This window comes from Emydura macquarii, unplaced genomic scaffold (genome assembly GCF_026122565.2).
Source record: "Emydura macquarii macquarii isolate MOO-44397 ecotype Brisbane River unplaced genomic scaffold, CSIRO-AGI_Emac_v2 contig_1253, whole genome shotgun sequence".
Lineage (NCBI taxonomy): Eukaryota > Metazoa > Chordata > Testudines > Chelidae > Emydura > Emydura macquarii.
The window spans coordinates 68,152,377-68,169,605 of NW_027131390.1; the positions used below are offsets into that span (position 1 = coordinate 68,152,377).

General features: G+C 36.3%; 1 protein-coding gene across 4 annotated transcripts in view; it reads left to right on the forward strand.

Annotated features, from left to right (window-relative positions):
• The window catches only part of NCKAP1 (NCK associated protein 1), a 116,632-nt gene that overhangs the window by 79,049 nt on the left and 20,354 nt on the right, over positions 1-17,229 (forward strand). For all 4 annotated transcript variants that reach the window (XM_067549077.1, XM_067549078.1, XM_067549079.1 and 1 more), the window contains 7 exons: positions 2,061-2,193; positions 5,980-6,099; positions 7,955-8,094; positions 9,344-9,475; positions 12,428-12,646; positions 13,058-13,188; positions 13,635-13,732. In XM_067549077.1, coding sequence (XP_067405178.1) covers positions 2,061-2,193; positions 5,980-6,099; positions 7,955-8,094; positions 9,344-9,475; positions 12,428-12,646; positions 13,058-13,188; positions 13,635-13,732 — 973 coding nt within the window. The remainder of the gene's footprint in view (positions 1-2,060; positions 2,194-5,979; positions 6,100-7,954; positions 8,095-9,343; positions 9,476-12,427; positions 12,647-13,057; positions 13,189-13,634; positions 13,733-17,229) is intronic.

The following is a 17,229-nucleotide window of genomic DNA, read 5'->3' on the forward strand; positions in this document are numbered from 1 at the left end:
AGCTAAGGTGTGGTTTGATTATAGTTTGTAAGACCCTAGACTGGGAAAAGAATTTTGATAATAGAGTGCTTTTCAATCTAGTAGACAAAGATACAACAAATTCCAGTGGCTGGAAATTGAAGCTAGGCAAACTGAGAATGGAAATACAGCACAGTGTTTTTTAGCAGTGGAGGTAACTAACCAGTGGAACAGCATGCCATAGGTTGTAGTGAAATTTTCATCCATTTAGATTGGATGTTTTTCTAAAAAAATGCTCTAGTTCAGGGGTGGCCAACCCGCAGCTCGCGAGCCGCATGCGGCTCTTTGCTCATACAAATGCGGCTCTTTGCTCTGCGCATTGTATGGGGCGCCAAAGTGAAACTGACAAGCTGCTGCCGAAATTGACGGATCAGCACGAATTGGCTCTTTGCGGTATCTATAGCTATTTTTGGCTCTTCGTCTCTGACTGGTTGGCCACCCCTGCTTTAGTTGAAACAAAAATTAAATCAAGGAAGACTTATGATGTGTGTTCATATTAGAGATCAGACTCGATGACCACAATGGTCTTTTCTGGCCTTATAATGTATGAATCTATGAATGAAATAGCTGCTGGTGCTCAACCCATAACATCACACTGCTGGCTGTTGCTATAAACCCTTTACATGTACTTGGCGCTCTCACATTTAGGCCAGTGTGATAAGATCTTCAGGGCTGCTTTCTTAGCTGGCAGCTGAGCATGCAAAGATAGCTGTAGGTAATACTTACTTCCTTTAATAAAGAGTACCCTCTCGCCTTTTCTGATATTTAAATTATTATACCTTCTCCTGGCAATTGATCTCAGATTCAGAATTAATCTGAGCTTTCATTTCTGATTGAGAGCTATTATAAAATCAATCCTAGTAAATCCTGTGAATGAAATCCTGCTTCCATTGAAGTAAAAGAAAGGATTTACCATTGACTTCAATGGAGTCAAAATTTTACCCCAGATCTCACTTGCTCATATAGAGCTTTGAAACATTTACTGGTTGTGGCTTCAAATGTGATATTAATGCAGAGTCTCGTATGTCATACAGGCTTTAATTCAGTTAAAATTTAAGCCCATTAACCAAATTAACGTTTCTGTTATCTGTGCAGCTCATTTGCCTTTGAGTTTTGTATTGGTTTAACTGATTGGTCAAGAGGCAATATAATCCAACTTCCCTCTCTTTTAGCTCTGTTTATTCTGCAGAATTTATGCAGAAAAAGCAATTGAAAACGAACTTGTTAATAAAGAAATCAGGTATGACTCAGTGTGCATAGGAAATAGATCTTTTCAATAAGGTGTCATTTTTCCATAATCTCTTCGCAAAGTAGAACACCATTTTTTTATTTTGAAAAGCATCTACTAGGATTTGTTCTGAGGTGCAAACCCAACATGACTAAGATGTGGAGAGCCCAATGGGCAAACAAAAAATCAAAACACTCCCACACATACATTCTTGCATTTTTCCTTTTGGGAGTGAAATACTTATATGGCTGGCTACAATGTATGAGTAGACAGAAACTCTTGTTTATAGAGCTATATGCAGCCAGCACCTCAGGGATCAGATGAGATAGTGAACACCAGAACCAAACCTTGATCAGCTGACTTGTTTATTTTGAAGAATATGAAAAGACTTTAACTTATATATATATATTATTATAATATGAATTTTGTACAAAATGTTCCTTTATCCTGTGTCCTTCTGCCTGTTTGTTTTGCAAGATTATATCTTAGGGAGAAATAAGAAAATCTTTTAGATTTTTCAGAAATACCTTGATACCAAATTAATTCTAAATGATAGAATTGAGGTAGAAGTGCAAAATGGATTATGGGATTGCAGAGGTCACTAAGGCAATTATACAGTTGACCTTAGGTTGTGTTCATATTAAAAGCAAGATGAACTACTGTATGTTTGTTAGAAATCTAACCGTAATCATTAGAGTTAATCTGAGTAACTGAAGACAGCATTACAGCCTCTGGCAATGTTTACAGTATTTATTTGCTGAAATGTAGCTGTCATACTACATAATACTAAATTTTAACTTTTGTTTCTAAACAGTTTTTATAGTCGTGCTTTTGAGAAGATGTTTCAGCAGTGTTTGGAGCTGCCCTCTCAGTCGAGGTATTCAATTGCATTCCCGCTGCTTTGCACTCACTTTATGAGCTGCACCCATGAGCTGTGTCCAGAAGAGGTAATTTCTAAATGCTTTATGCAAATGTTCTTATGAGATTTTAATGAACTATACTGCCTTATTTAAAATATTTTCAGCTAATTACCACTTAAAAACTACACAGCACTGGTGCATCACTGAAATGATACATCCATTCTACCATTACATTAGTTTATACAAATTCAGACTGAGTAGGAGTAAAACAAAATATTACTGCTGCTGATCACATGTTGGCTTATTAATAATTAGCAGTTGTTAGCCCTTCACTCATAGATCTTGATCTGTTTTACCAAGGTATATAAGCATTATTCAAAGAAGAGGGTAAGGCACAGAGGTTAAATGACTTTCCTGGGGTTACTCAGTGAGTTAATGATGGCACTTGGAGTAATACCCAGGTCTCCCCTATTAGTCCAGTGCCCTATCAGCTTTTGTAAAGTTCCCTTAAATAACTTCAGTTTTGGGGGAAAAAATGTAAAGTTATATATTCATCTAAAAATAGTTTTTGATTTGTGGAGAAGGGAATGGACTGAAGTGAGAGTGGGTTAATCTGTTTAGTTCCTGTATTGTATATCGTGTGTATCTGGTTATGGATGCTAATTGCAGCCATCTGTCCAGTTAAAATGTAAAGACTGTTCTTATGGTTTGTAAAAATTTTAAAAACTTGTATCTATATCATGAAAAAGGAAACAAGAAGCTGATGTCTCTATGTGCCTTATGTTATAAATTATAACATCATTTATCTGAATGATATGTGTAAGGTACTGACTCTGAACGATAGTATTATGCAAGCGTTCATTACACTTCGACCTACCTTTGGATAGAATTATAACGAAAAGCAAATGAAGAAGGCTGCTTAAATAAACTGAGCCTTGGTTAAAGCAAGCATTATTTTCACAGAATTCTTTACATTTTCATACTGTAATGAAATATAGTGGAACACAATTTATCCAAGCCTCCATTGTCCGACTTTCCATATTAACTGGGCGGTGGGGCTTGAGCTGTCAGTCCAGGGCAGTGGTTCCCTGCCCATTCTTCTGATTATCCTATTTTTTTATTATCTGATATGGCCTGGGTCTGAATTAGATCAGATAAATGGGGTTCCACTTTATATCCTTCAATCAACTTGGTGTAACGTCATTGACTTTGGAATTACACCAGGGATGAATCTGGTTCTCTTTGTTTGGTGCCAGAAGAAGTATTCCTTAGCACTACGCAAGACTAATCTGAAAATACTTAAATGAATAAAAAAGATTTATTGAAATATTAATGGTTTGGATTTTCCTTATTTAAACATTAAACTACCTCTCCCAATATATATCTATACCATTCTTTCCTCTCTCTCCACTAAGCTTTAAACAGCTGCAAACTTTATTTATATTAGAGAACCACAAAAAAAGTTTCCAGGAAAATTTCCATTCAAGACAAGAAGTGTCTTTCAGAACAATTTATAGTAACAATAAAGAGATTCAGTAGCTAAGATCTACTTTACAGTAGTTACTGTAAATTTAGCTATAGCCAGAAAATGTTGCGACAGCTAACACACAGCTTTAATTTAGTGCATGAATTGTGTAATTTGGTCACAATTACGTATTTGAAAAAATTAATCTTTATTATACTGTATAATGAATGGTCCTGTAAGTGTTACAAAGTAAACATGAGTTGTGAAAGAGATTTTTCATTGAGGCATAATTCTATAGCTGTGCTGAGCAAAAATCAAATATGCTGAATCCCGACAAACTATGTACAACAGAGCTGCATGGTGGACCTGTTCAGTAGCATGAGAGAAACAAAGCATATGTTTACGCAGCAATCAGGATCCCACAGCAAAAAAGCAGAGATCTCGGGTCTACAGACTTGGAGTTGTGCTACAGTGCTAAAAATAGCTGTGGAGACTTGGGCTGCGGTTCGAGCTCTGAAGCCGAGGGAAGGGGGTGAATTGGTTCACTAGTTTTAAAGTTGTGAATATTGTGAGTTTCTTTAGACGTGCAGCAAATTTTTTGTTTGATGTATGGTTTAAAATGTGCTTGGAGTGTACAATCGTTCTGATTTAATATGCAACTGTCTCAAATGTTGAAGCCTCTGTGAAGTCCTTTACTGTATTCCTAACTTGTAAGGACTGTAAAAGTTTACTGAACCGAACAAATGCTATGGAAGTCGTAGTTCACTCCCTACTTCCCCAACAATCTAACAGGTCATATGACCTAAAGTAAGAAGCACAGAGCTGGCATTGTTAACTTTACAAATATTATTTAGTTAGGCCTCTGAACACTACGATAAAGTAGATTAATATTTCATCCACATATTATAAATGAGGGAAGGAGAGAGTGCCTTTCCCAAGGATACCCAGCAAATCTGTGTCAGAACCACATAAGAACTAAGGATTTCTAATGTGCATATCCTTGATTAATCCATTAGACTGCAGTGCTTCTGAGGCTTTTCACTTAAAGGTGACCTGCAAATAATAATGGAAGGAGCAAACAGATATGCTGCTTTGACGTATGAAGAAGGGGCAGGAGCACGCAGATTGAAGTTTCCTCTGCACTTTGGGAATGTTGACAAAAAATACCCACAGCCGTGCAGCTGCACTGGCAATAGCAACATTGGGAGCTGCTCTCCATTTTCAGCAACTATTGATATATGTAACTGTGAAGAAAAATATCAGTTGATTACATGAAGTGTTTCTATATGCCTGAATTTTGATAGTAACTTTCAGCTCTGAACATGTGATATTGCAGATAAATGTTGGATCCATCATTCCCCATGCTAGAAATTCATTTATTTTTAACAGATTTTGGGGATTAGACAATTTATTTAAACACATTTTATAATGCTTCCTAGCCACCAGTTCACCTCTTTCATAGAGAGATAATTGCGGGTGTTTGGCTGTAAACATGTGACCCAGCCAACTTTAAGTAATGGCTATATTTTAAACACATGATCACAGAGTATTTTAATTGGGTGTCTTCTCTCCTTGCTTCAACAGTATTGATCATTCAGAGAGAAGAATCTATTTACCAGAGGAAGTATCAGAGTAAAGCTTGTCACAGTTTTTTTCTTCTAGTATATCTTATATGTCAGTTACTCTTGATTTATTTTTCAGCTCTAATTGACCAGACATGGTTTGTTTTCCATCAGTCACTGAATTTTCTAGTAATTTGCACAGTTCTCAAAATGCTTAGAATAAAATTAATGTTTTTTAAAAAAACCTCAAAACCTCTTTGCTGTTAGATCTGAGCAAAAAGTAGCAAAATGGGGGAAAAAAAGAGATGACAAGTCCAGGAAGTTGCTCAGGTTTTTTCCCTGCTTTCTTCATGCCCTGTGAAAATGTTTGCCTGAGATTTTTGTGTTCTGACTCGTAATATTCAACCTTTTGTTTAAGGAGATGCTAACATTTAAATTTAATTTAAATTAAAAACACTTTATCTAACTTTGGGGTGTTTTTTGGGGGGGTGGGGGGAGGAGGGCTTTGGGATGAGAGGAAGGGGATATGGAGAATCTTTGACCAGTCTCCTTTTTTAACCACACTCAAAGTAACTGTTTTGTAGTGCATCAATATGTAATGTTTTTACAATGGCTGAATGTACGCATGCATGTCTAGGTACGTACATGAGACTCACTACCCTAGTCTTGCTACTATTGCAACAGCTAGGGAATATCTCCCTTAGTTCAAGTTATATAAGTTTCTAAGATAAAAGGCCAGGAATTTAGTGCTCTCTCTCCTATCTGCAGTACATAGATTTGTTGCAGGTATGTTGTAGGATTGGCAGAAATTTGGAAAACCTATTTTTCTATTTTCTCTTTTGATAGCGACATCATATTGGCGATCGCAGTCTTTCCTTGTGTAATATGTTCTTGGATGAAATGGCCAAGCAGGCTCGAAATCTTATAACAGATATTTGCACGGAACAATGTACATTGAGTGACCAGGTGAGAATTAATTTTGTTATGAAGGTTTTATTCATTTGAGACAGTTGTGAGAAGCTTGTGGTTTAATTCCATTTGCACTGTAACTGTTGCTTTTAAATAAACATTAATATCTGCCATAAATACTAATTTTTAAGCTATGATTATGCTTAAGTATTAAATTAGATCACTATGATTAAACTGACATCAAAATTCTTTTGGTTCAACTCTAATAACGTTTGTTATGCACTCAGCAGTGCTATTTATAACATGTTTTATGTAAAAGAGGACTTACACTATCACAGTAGGATTGGTGTTGCTTAAGGGCTGTTGTGTGGTCTTTGTTCATTGTGTTGATGGTGAAGAGGAGGAAGTGTTAATGAGTAAAAAATTGTAGCGAAGCTTTCCGAAGATGGGGATCAACGTTGGAGCTTTGGGAGGCAATAAGAAATGAAAAGGAATGTGTTTTGAAAAATCAAGATTAAGAACTGGAAATAATAGCATAATTGACATTAACACCATCTCACTCCATTCCTTCCAAAAACTTGACTGGTAACACATCTTTGAATGGGTAGCAGTTTAAGCTTTGAGTAACTGATCAGAATTCAGACCAATATTGCAGGTTTTGTGTGTAATACAGGGTTAGGGGGTCAGGATCAGGGACAGGTTTAGGTATGGAAGGGTTGTCAGGCTGGTGCTTTGTTGATTGGGAAAGGAGGGTGCTCTAAGATTGGGAAGATCAGAATTTGGCAAGTAATTTTGATGATGGGCTATATTTGGGAAATATAGAAAAACAGTAGAGATTATTTGGTCAAAGATTTGATTAGGAAGAGGTGCCTAATGTGGGAAAGGGAAGGCCAGTGCTAATGGTGAAGAGAGTTTTGGTGATGGTGAGAAATAACATGAAAGCAAACATCTAATCTTTGGTGTTGAATTATGCTATATTGCAGTTCAGTTGTAAACTAAAATTTTCCACAGTCCTGTGCGGTCTTGAAAATTCACTTCATTATATGTATATGTGTACCACCTGCTGTTTATTTAACCTGGATTGATAGTTCATAATACAGCTGAGAAATCTACAGAGGCCATCAAGAAACTTGTGGTTGTGTGCACATCTCTATTCAAATAGAGCTGGGTGAAATTTTTTTGACTAAAATTTATTCACCGAAAAGTACAGTTTAACTCAAAACTGCTCACAAATTTGACAGACAAAACCATACTTTTTCTGGGATTTAGGCTCACTCTCCTGAAAGCTGAGACCCAAATTCAGAGTCCTTCTATACATCACGCAGAAGGGGGAATTAACCTGGGTATCTCCCAGTGAGTGCCCTAAGCACTGGACTATAGATTATAAGGGATGTGGCACCATCATCACCACTTCCTCATTTTGCTGTTTGGGAATGTAGCCCAGGTTGAACAAAATATTTTGTTGAACAGAAATGAATTTTTTGTTGACTTTCTGATTCACTGAAATGTTTTTAACTTTCATTTTGTTTGACCCAACCTGAATTTTTAAATTTTTTTCAGAATTGCTGGTGAACCAAAATGAATTATTTGCCAACGTCTCTATATAAATACACACAGTTTTTTTTATATATTCTCAAATTACTGTCTGGCATTTATTCTCTTCTGTTTATTTCTCCAAGTGTTTAGCCACTCTGAGATCATTTTCATAGCTGTATTCCTAATTAACGAGAGTTTCTTTTGTTCATATCTTGAAAGTGAATGAGCATGGGGTGGAGAACTTTCCTAAACCGGAGTTGTATACTCAGCTAAACAACGTATAAATTGGGCACTTCTTTGTGATGAAAACTCCACCTGAACCGTAACTTTATTTTGAATTTAATAGCTGCTAAGATTTTTTTCCATCCTTTTTTAGCTGCTGCCAAAGCATTGTGCCAAAACAATCAGTCAAGCAGTGAACAAAAAGTCAAAAAAACAGACAGGAAAGAAAGGGGAACCAGAGAGGGAGAAACCGGGAGTAGAAAGCATGAGGAAAAACAGATTGGTGGTGACCAAGTAAGCATCTTCTCTTGCTATTTCTTCCTCCTCCTTCTGCATTCTTCCTAGTCCTTCTATGTAAACATTAATATTTTCTTTGTGTTCATTTACATGGTTAATTTTAGATCCACTAATTATGCAATTTTTGCTTAATTTTTTGAGTAAATTTACATCCATATAAATAAAGGGTGTGTGTGTGTCTGTCTTTCTCTCTCATTACATTGACTGTGTGGAGAAGGTGGGGCTTACACATCCTTTAATCTACCTCTTCAGCATTCTCTCTCCTGGGCAGAACGATCCCACCCAGCAGTTCTGTCCAACTCAGTATTTTGGCTAACCATCAGCTAATGAAGTGGTGGGGTTGGGAGAGCAGTGTCATTTGCACATTGCCACCAAACCACCATTTGTTTTCCTGATTTGCTGAAGAGCTAAATAAAATGAGCTTGACCCACTACCAAGCAGGTTGGTCAACTTCCATCCTTTGCACCCCCACCTGTCAGGGATGCTTCTCTGAATAGTAGCTGCAGTGAGGGGTTGAAAACTATTCTCCTCCCAGAATTCCGAAAGATGAGATTGAGAGGGGAGACAAACAGGAGATGCTTTGAAAGCTTCTGAATTTCAGGAGAGAAAAACAATGAGATGGAAACACAGCAGGAGAAGAGGGCATACGGTAAAGGGGACAGAAATATTAGGATGAGGGGAAATGATGGAAAGAAAGTAACAGTAACCATTGGAAGTGATCAGTATGTGTGAGCACTTTGTAAAGGAAAGCTTGCTGCCATAGTCACCATAATGGGGCATCAGATGGCTGTCACGAGTGGAGGGGTTGAGGGAGAAAGCTTACTTCTAGTTTGTGAAATTGGTTAGTTTTAGTCTTAAAAATTTTAATAACTTTAAGTGGTTATGATATTTAGTCTCTTGAACTGATTATTGGGTTACAAAACGTAAGTTATGGAGCCCTCCTAAAGGAATTGTTCATTTTGGTGAACTGTGCAAGATATCTCTCTCAGTAAAGTATAGAGCAACACACAACCGTAGCTTCCTGCATTAGCCTGTTTTCTCCCAAAACCTGATTTTAAATTAACTGGGTGTAAAAAGCCTCCTCGCACAAAAGATGCACCCTGCTAACTTGTTTTTCAAGAGGGGAAGTAGTTGGTGTTACATAAAAATTATTTGTCAGCAACACTCCCCAATAACAATATATGCTTGTGTTTCTTATAAATACTTTTGCAATTTCTTATGTAATTTGTCTTTTTTTTTTTTAAAGCCTAGACAAACTTCACACTGCACTTTCCGAGCTCTGCTTCTCAATCAATTACGTACCAAACATGATTGTGTGGGAACATACATTTACCCCAAGGGAGTACTTAACTTCTCACCTGGAAATCCGTTTTACCAAGTAAGAGACGGCAAAATTAGGTTTTTACTTAGCCAAGGAAAAGAAATAATTTTATTCTAACACTAAAAATTCTGTGTATCTATTTCATAAGACTACTTTTAAAGATGCACTGTAAAGCTCTAAAAAAGTGTATTTTAAGAACTAAGATTCCAAATCAGTGAATACGTATGTAGGTATACAACATTTTCAACTTTAAATTATATTAAAAACAAAGTATTGGACACTAAATTTCTTCTACTTACCTCTCAGATTGAGTTTCTACTTCCATATTCCTCACAGGAGTTCATGATTACAAATTCTAATAGTATAGAGATTCTCTTCACACTGCCATATCCCTACAGTGCTGACCCTTTCTTCAGGTTTTTGATTTCACCACATTTTGAAGGGCGGGGAGAGAGGGAGTTTAAAAATATGAACTCAAGATCTGGCAAGGAACCCAAGAGGAGACTTTCAAACATTTTTGTTTTAATATAAAAAGTACTATGGGCTGGTGTAATGGTTGCTTGATGCACTACTAGGTGAGTTCTTGGCTTGGCTTTCCCACAGTAAATGGGTACAGTAAAAGGTAAATTTCATCTTCTGATGAGAATTTCTCATTGTAAGAGCCATTCCTGTTGATCATGCTGGAGGTCAAATGTAAGAGGGATTCTAATTACATCTTCTGTACTTGGCGTAAGATTTTAAGGGTGAGGGAGGTGTCTCTAATGATCAGGACGTGGCCTGAGGGTACTTTTGTCTAGAATGTTCTCTTGATAGGGTGGGAAGAGCTGGTGGCATAAAAAAGGGTAAAAATTGTTGACTTTTCATGAAGTCCTGGATTTAAGACCTAAACCCTAGCTCTCTCTAAAATTTTATTTTTTGCCTTGTGCGTGGGTGGCAAGTCCACAGCAATGCTGACATGATGATTTTGAGGCAATACTCAGGGCGGCCCCAAGCTAGAAATGGGACTTGCTGATTGAAGACTGTAGTGTCTTAAAATCAGAAACAGAAAAAAAAATTAAGTGGTATTTGTTCCAAAGGCCTGCAGTTTATCTTTAAATAAAGGGTTGACTTCCTATCCTATATAAACATTAGTTTTTACTACTTTAAGCTTGTATATTTCTTTTTGTGGTTGAACTATTGCTTATATTGGTATGTCACTTTTATTTGGTAAGGTGTGTAACACTTCCTGAAGTAGGTTTAAAAAAGAAAGATGGTATCAGAGGCAAACTTGTTTAAAAAAAAAAAAAAAAGTAAAAAGTTTCAACAATAAATGTGACTTGCTTAAAAACTAAAAAAATAAAATAAAAAAAAAATAAACTTAGTTCTGCTTAAATAGTAATTTCATATCCAGTTGTTTTCTTGTCCTGCCTTCAGAATATATCTATCAACATAAGCACAAACGTGTGTAATTATCTTTGTGTAAAGTGTCGTCCAAAATACTGAATTATTTTTCAAGCTCTCTGACCCTATGTACGATGTAAAAGCCTAATCCTCTAAGATGCTGAGCACACTTTATGCCCATTAAAATCAGAGATAGTGGAGAGTGATCAGCATCTTGCAGGATCAGGGTCTGAGCAGACAGCTGTGATCTAGAGAATTCAGCATGCGACTGTGAATCAGTCTGATATACCGTTCAGAGTTTCATTGACTTTATTGTGTGAATTTGGGCTAATCAAGTTGTATCTGTTTCCCTGTCAGTAAATTGGGGATAATGATTACTTGGCTCACATAAAGCACTCTGAGATCTATGAATGGAAGGCACTATGTAAGTGTCATATATTTTTCTGTCAAGTTAGTTAGCAAATAAAAATCACTTTTGTGGCTAAAATCATATAACCAAGAAATACATATGCAGATTCCACTAACGCATGCTTAGAACTAAAATAATGAATGCAAAGAGAATTGAAGGGAGCCTAGTAGGTTGACACTTCCTTATGCAGAAGTGGTATCTTTTAATCCATTTAAAAAAAAAAATGAGTATCAGGAAAAACTTCCTAACAGTGCGATGTGGTAATAGTTTTCAAAGAGAAGGGGTGGAAGACCCATTACATGAGACAATTAAAATTAGAGTTAACAAACTAATTATAGATATGTCCTAGTCTTGAGCACAATCCTGCATTTGCACAGAATGGACTAGATTATTTAATAGGACTTCATTTCTGACATAGATAATATATTATGTTTTGATATAGGAAATTAAATTGTCCATTCTTTATATGCTAGGTTGTCTTTGTTTTGCAGTGCATGTAAATTCCATCACAAGCTGATCTGAGGCCCCAGCATGAGTTAATTTTTACTTTGAATTTCCTTTTGTTGTTGTTTTAAATTTCCTTTTGTGCTTATTTTAATGATAGATTTTATTTTAAACCCTTTAAAAAATGTATAGAAATTGACATAAACTATAACAGAACCTTGTACAAAGAATTGGTCCTAAATGGTGCTCCAGAGAATGGTTATAGATTAACAGGCTGGTGATTCCTTTTAAGCCTAAGCATGTGTATGGTAGACAATTACAGCAATCTCTCATGTAAATGTGTGTTTTGGGAGCCCTTTAAATTGTTTTCTTGACCAAATTTGTTTATGGTTTAAATCTAGTTCAATGGATCATTCACTTGATAGACCATAGTTCCCTGGGTGCCTTCATAGTTTTCCCTAAGTGTACATGTTAAGAATTCCCATGAAATTTTATCTGGGAATATGTATTATGAATACAGTATTTTGGTGCAGGTTTCTTTTTGAAAAATGTTGCTATCATGTATTTGTTTTAAATCTCATTGACTGTATTTGTGTGTGTGTGTGTGTGTGTGTGTGTGTGTGTGTGTGTGTGTGTGTGTGTGTAAATATTCACACTTGCAGACTAGTGAGATATTCAGGTAAAAGTTTGAATACCCAATCCTTTATACAGATAGGAAGAATTAACTATTGCTTAATTTAATTAATGTACAAAGGTAACTCTTTTCTCTTTAAAAGATCAATTGTTGGAATGACTATGTATAATCAAGCAACACAAGAGATTGCAAAACCTTCAGAGCTGCTAACAAGCGTAAGAGCCTACATGACAGTACTCCAGTCAATAGAAAATTATGTGCAGATTGACATCACAAGAGTATTTAACAATGTTCTTCTTCAGCAAACCCAGCATTTAGATAGTCACGGGGAGCCAACTATTACCAGTCTGTACACAAATTGGTAAGAACTTAATGTATTTACTTCTTTTGTAAGCTCTTAGTTTAATTAGATTTTAAGTGTATTTAAATGTAAAACAAAGTAGCCTGCATCAGGAAATTGGAATCGTGTATGGCATGAACACTTGCAAATTTGCAGGTTTCAAACAAGACAGATTTACTGTTTCTCCCAAGAGCTATTAAAAAGCTGTCTAAAAACTCACTTAAAGTGAAATTCTTTGGTTGCAGAGGGCCAGGACAAGGTCTATGTACCGTTAAGCCATTAAAATGGCACTTAAGGGGTGTGTAGGCTTTGTAATGTCCTGCACAAGGGTGAATTTTCACCCTTGCAGAACAATGAAACTTTATGTTGAATAGCATTGGCATCATTCTCATTGAACTAATACTTTTACATGAACATTTTTTTCCTGCAAAGGTATTTGGAAACTTTGCTAAGGCAAGTTAGCAATGGGCATATAGCATATTTCCCAGCAATGAAGGCATTTGTGAACTTGCCCACAGAAAATGAGTTGACATTTAATGCTGAAGAATACTCTGACATATCAGGTAAACTTTTTATGACATGGTTCCAGGTATTGCTTGTGAAGGCTGTTTTTCATGTGATCAAGACTAAGATTTTTAGACAGATTGTGGAATACCCGATCTGTTTTTAGAGAAATTTTCTATTATACAGAAGAATTTTGCCTTTTTCATGTTTTTATTTCTTGTTGTTTTTGTGTTATGCTACCTGTGGAAAAAATACCTAATTTTTTCCTGTTCTTGCTGAAACAATTACTGGCTATGTACATATAATTTGTTATTAGTAAATGCAGTAGTGAACTTGTATTAGTAAATGCAGTAATGAACTCCCCCAGTGTTTGTTATAACTTAAGCTTTACTCTATATCCAATTTGGAGATTGCACTGATAGAATGGTATTGCTTGATGTATTATGGTCATTAAATCACTGCACAATAAATGTCAGCTTGAAGACAATTGTTTTTTATTCCTCAGAAATGAGGGCCCTCTCAGAACTATTAGGACCATATGGCATGAAGTTCCTAAGCGAAAGTCTTATGTGGCACATTTCCTCACAGGTTGCTGAACTTAAGGTAATTACATTTTGATTTTTTTTCCCCTTGTACATTTTATTTATAGTGCCCAAGAGCTATGCTTTGCATGTTGTTCACTGAATATTACGATACCACACTAAAACTGAAAACAGATGGGTATTTTTTCTCATTCATATCATCTGTGAACACATAGTACACTTGAACATGTGTCTGTATCATATTTTCTCAATGGTTGGACTATTTCCAAAACATCACAACTCTAAGAGCTTTTTCCTTTAACATTAGAGCTCTCTACTATATTGGCATACCTTGCTCATTTTATGATTGCACTTAATTTCAAGTAAGTTTTTTTTTTTTTTTTTTTTTTTTTTTGTTATATTTAGCCATCTTTAATTTTTGATAAAATTATCCATTCCAGTTTGAACAGTTTCCCTTTAAAATAGATACTGAGCTTCGTTCAGCTTATTGAAATACCTGCTCAAATGCAGGCTGAGTGAGTGCATGGTGGACTTGCTCTCCAGCCCTCTCTCCCTCACTCAGCCCTCCCTTCCACACCATGCTTGTATTAGGGTTGCAGTGCCTGGGCGTAGGGTACTGATGCGGGTGGTCTGTGCACCACCCAAACTCCCTCCCAGCAAGGCATGGAGGAAAAAGAGGAGTGCATCCATTGAAATGGGAGGTGCATCTACCCCTGATACAAAGGCAGTAAATCTGGTGTGGCACTCTGCAAAAGCTGAATGGAAATTAACACTATAAGTGAGTATGCCAGGAGAGTTTTCTAGATATGCAGTCAAATTCACAGAAATTAACACTGATAGTGGAAAAAGTACATTTTATGCATATTTATACAAACGCTTTTTAGGTGAACATCCTTAAATATCTAGTAAAACTCTTCTGATATTTTTGCCGGACAGTAGCCGTTCATGCCAATAGGCCATGGGCTATAAAATCTGTGCTGTTCATGTGACTAATCCCTCTAATGTTGTCATTTATGGACTTATTAATAAGATAGTAGCCATATTTAGTTCCTCTCAATTTTTTCCTCATTGCAGTTAGTAATGGGTTTCCATTTACTTGGAACATACTGCATGATGATAGATGCTGACTTACTCTTTTTAAAAACACAGAGCTTAAACTCTTTGAGTATTTTTAATTTCCAATTAAATTTGTTCTCGAAAAAAATCTTTTTAAAATATGTGCACATGTATATACATTCTCTCTTTCCTATGTATATGAAGTTGCATTTTCCTTCATTATTGTGAATTGCAGTGACCTTAATTGCCGAGGTATATAATACCCTTGAAAAGTCTTATTTATCTATAGCAAAAGTGCATGTTAAGCAGAGATATTGCAAGCTTTTCCAGCTCCCTAAACAGTGTGCATCAACCTTGACCTGGAGGAACCGGTGTAGTTAGAGAGGTTACTTAATTCTTAATGCCCATTCAAATTCTTGATCTTTTACACTGAAGCTTTCCAGGGAACAACCAGTGCTTAATTATGAAGAAAATTGTCCATTAGGTAAGGGAGTGACACAGTGATCTTATTTCATGAGTCAGTCATCTCATGAATCATGAACAGTAATAGTTTTTGGACATTTTGCCCTGGTCCAAGTAGGTAGCAGAATGTGTGTCCTCCTAATGATTCCTTAGAACTCTTCTGGCCACGCAGCTTGTAGCTCCCCTCATGTTATTTCTCCTACCTCCAGTGTGAGGAGGAGAACCCAGGATCCCTGGGCATGCCTGAGTGCATGAGGGTCATGGCCTTCTCAGTCACCTTTGGGTTTGCAGTACTCAGTCACTGGTGCCAGTTGAAGTCCACGTGGAACAACATTGCCAGGTAGTTTGGGGGTAATTATCCCAGATGGGTAACAATTTTAAGTCAAGTTGCGGCCTCTGCATTTAGTGATATTATGGTGTCTGCGTCTCATTGTTTCGGTGTTCACATTAATATTAATTTTAATCTATTGTTGAATTTCCATGCTTACCAATTAATGTTTCACACTGTCTACTACATGTGTTGAAGACTTATAAGGCCTCTTGTGTGCAAAAGTCACTACTTGAGCCTCATATCTTCCTTCCCCAAAAGTGCTTAGATGAAACTTGCAGTCTCCTCATGAACCTGCTTTTGTTGTAGGATCATGGAGTCCATCTTCTCTGTAGAGTACGTACGAAAAGTCATAAAGTTTTTATACTTATGTACTCTTGTTAATGAGTTAGCATTTTTTCCTCACTTTTTAGGCTATGGCTTACTGCTGTTCAGTAGCTGATCTGTATTGGCAGAAGTCTATTCCAATAGGACTTTTGTTTTCCGTGTTAATAAGCAGTCTCAGAATAGCTATCTTCCAATCCAGAGTATCGCTTCCTCTGTTGTCTTCCCCCACCTTCTCTTATATGTGTTCCATTGATAGTATTTTCAGGGGCAAAAGGCACCAAACTCATTCTTAAATAGTTAGAGGGTTGTGTCATGAGAGAAGTCGGCATAGTCCTTCACTCCACTTAGTAGTGTGCAGAGCTACATGATAGGTGATTTGGGCTGGAGATCGGCCTCTCCCCGTAAGAAGCTCAATTAATGTGTAAGACAATAGCGCTATCTCTGAAGATAAACATCCAAATGGATTATCATTTATTCATGTCCTCCTCAGAGAATGGAATGTTCTGTACCTTCATTTTTTATGAGTAAAATAGCTCTTTCCTGCTTGAAAGGAACTCATAACTGGAGAACTTGAGGTGGCATAGGTGCCTCAACATGTGGTACAAAAAATGCCTTGTTGAATCCAACAGGTTCAAACTTTATAGCTATGGTTATGCAGCTTCACAGTCCTTTAAAATCTCTCTAATTTATATATTTGGAGAATAATTATTACATTTACACACCTGCTGCAAAGATCACCAACTCATACGTGTTTATTTGAGGATCAAAGAAAAACATTCCCTTTATATATTGTTTCAGCCAAACTGTGTTTGATGTGCAGAAGAATTTTGGCTTTCTTTTAAAGTTGACTTACTGCTTCAGACTAAATTGTATGGACTTAAATAAACAATTTCATATTCCTTTTTCTTTAATACTCTGTTTTGTGCTTGGAGTCAAAGAAAATAATCTTAGGAAAGCTGTTCTTATATTTAATGTATGAATAATTCATGAAGACCAGATTATTTTTAAAAACTGTTGTTTTACACTAAAATGTTGAAGTAATCAAAATTTTTGTAAAAAACTGCTCTCCAGTTAAGATAAGGAGGCTTCCTAAACTGACAGCAATCCAACTGTCAGCCGAACATACATGTAGTGAAAAGAGCAAGGGAATGGGCTGCTATAAGAAAAAGGCTATTGAGATGTGAGTAATTAGAATATTATTAGAGCTAAATAGAATTAGTATAGAGAGGGTCTTTAGAAAAGGTTTATTTTGTGACGTTTTACTCTAAGTTCATTAAATTCATTTTATGAAATTGCACATTCTTCTGAAAATATAAACTGCATTCCCATTAGCAGTTCTTCCTCCTCTCTGTCATTCATAGCTGTCTCTTCGCTGTACAATCAGG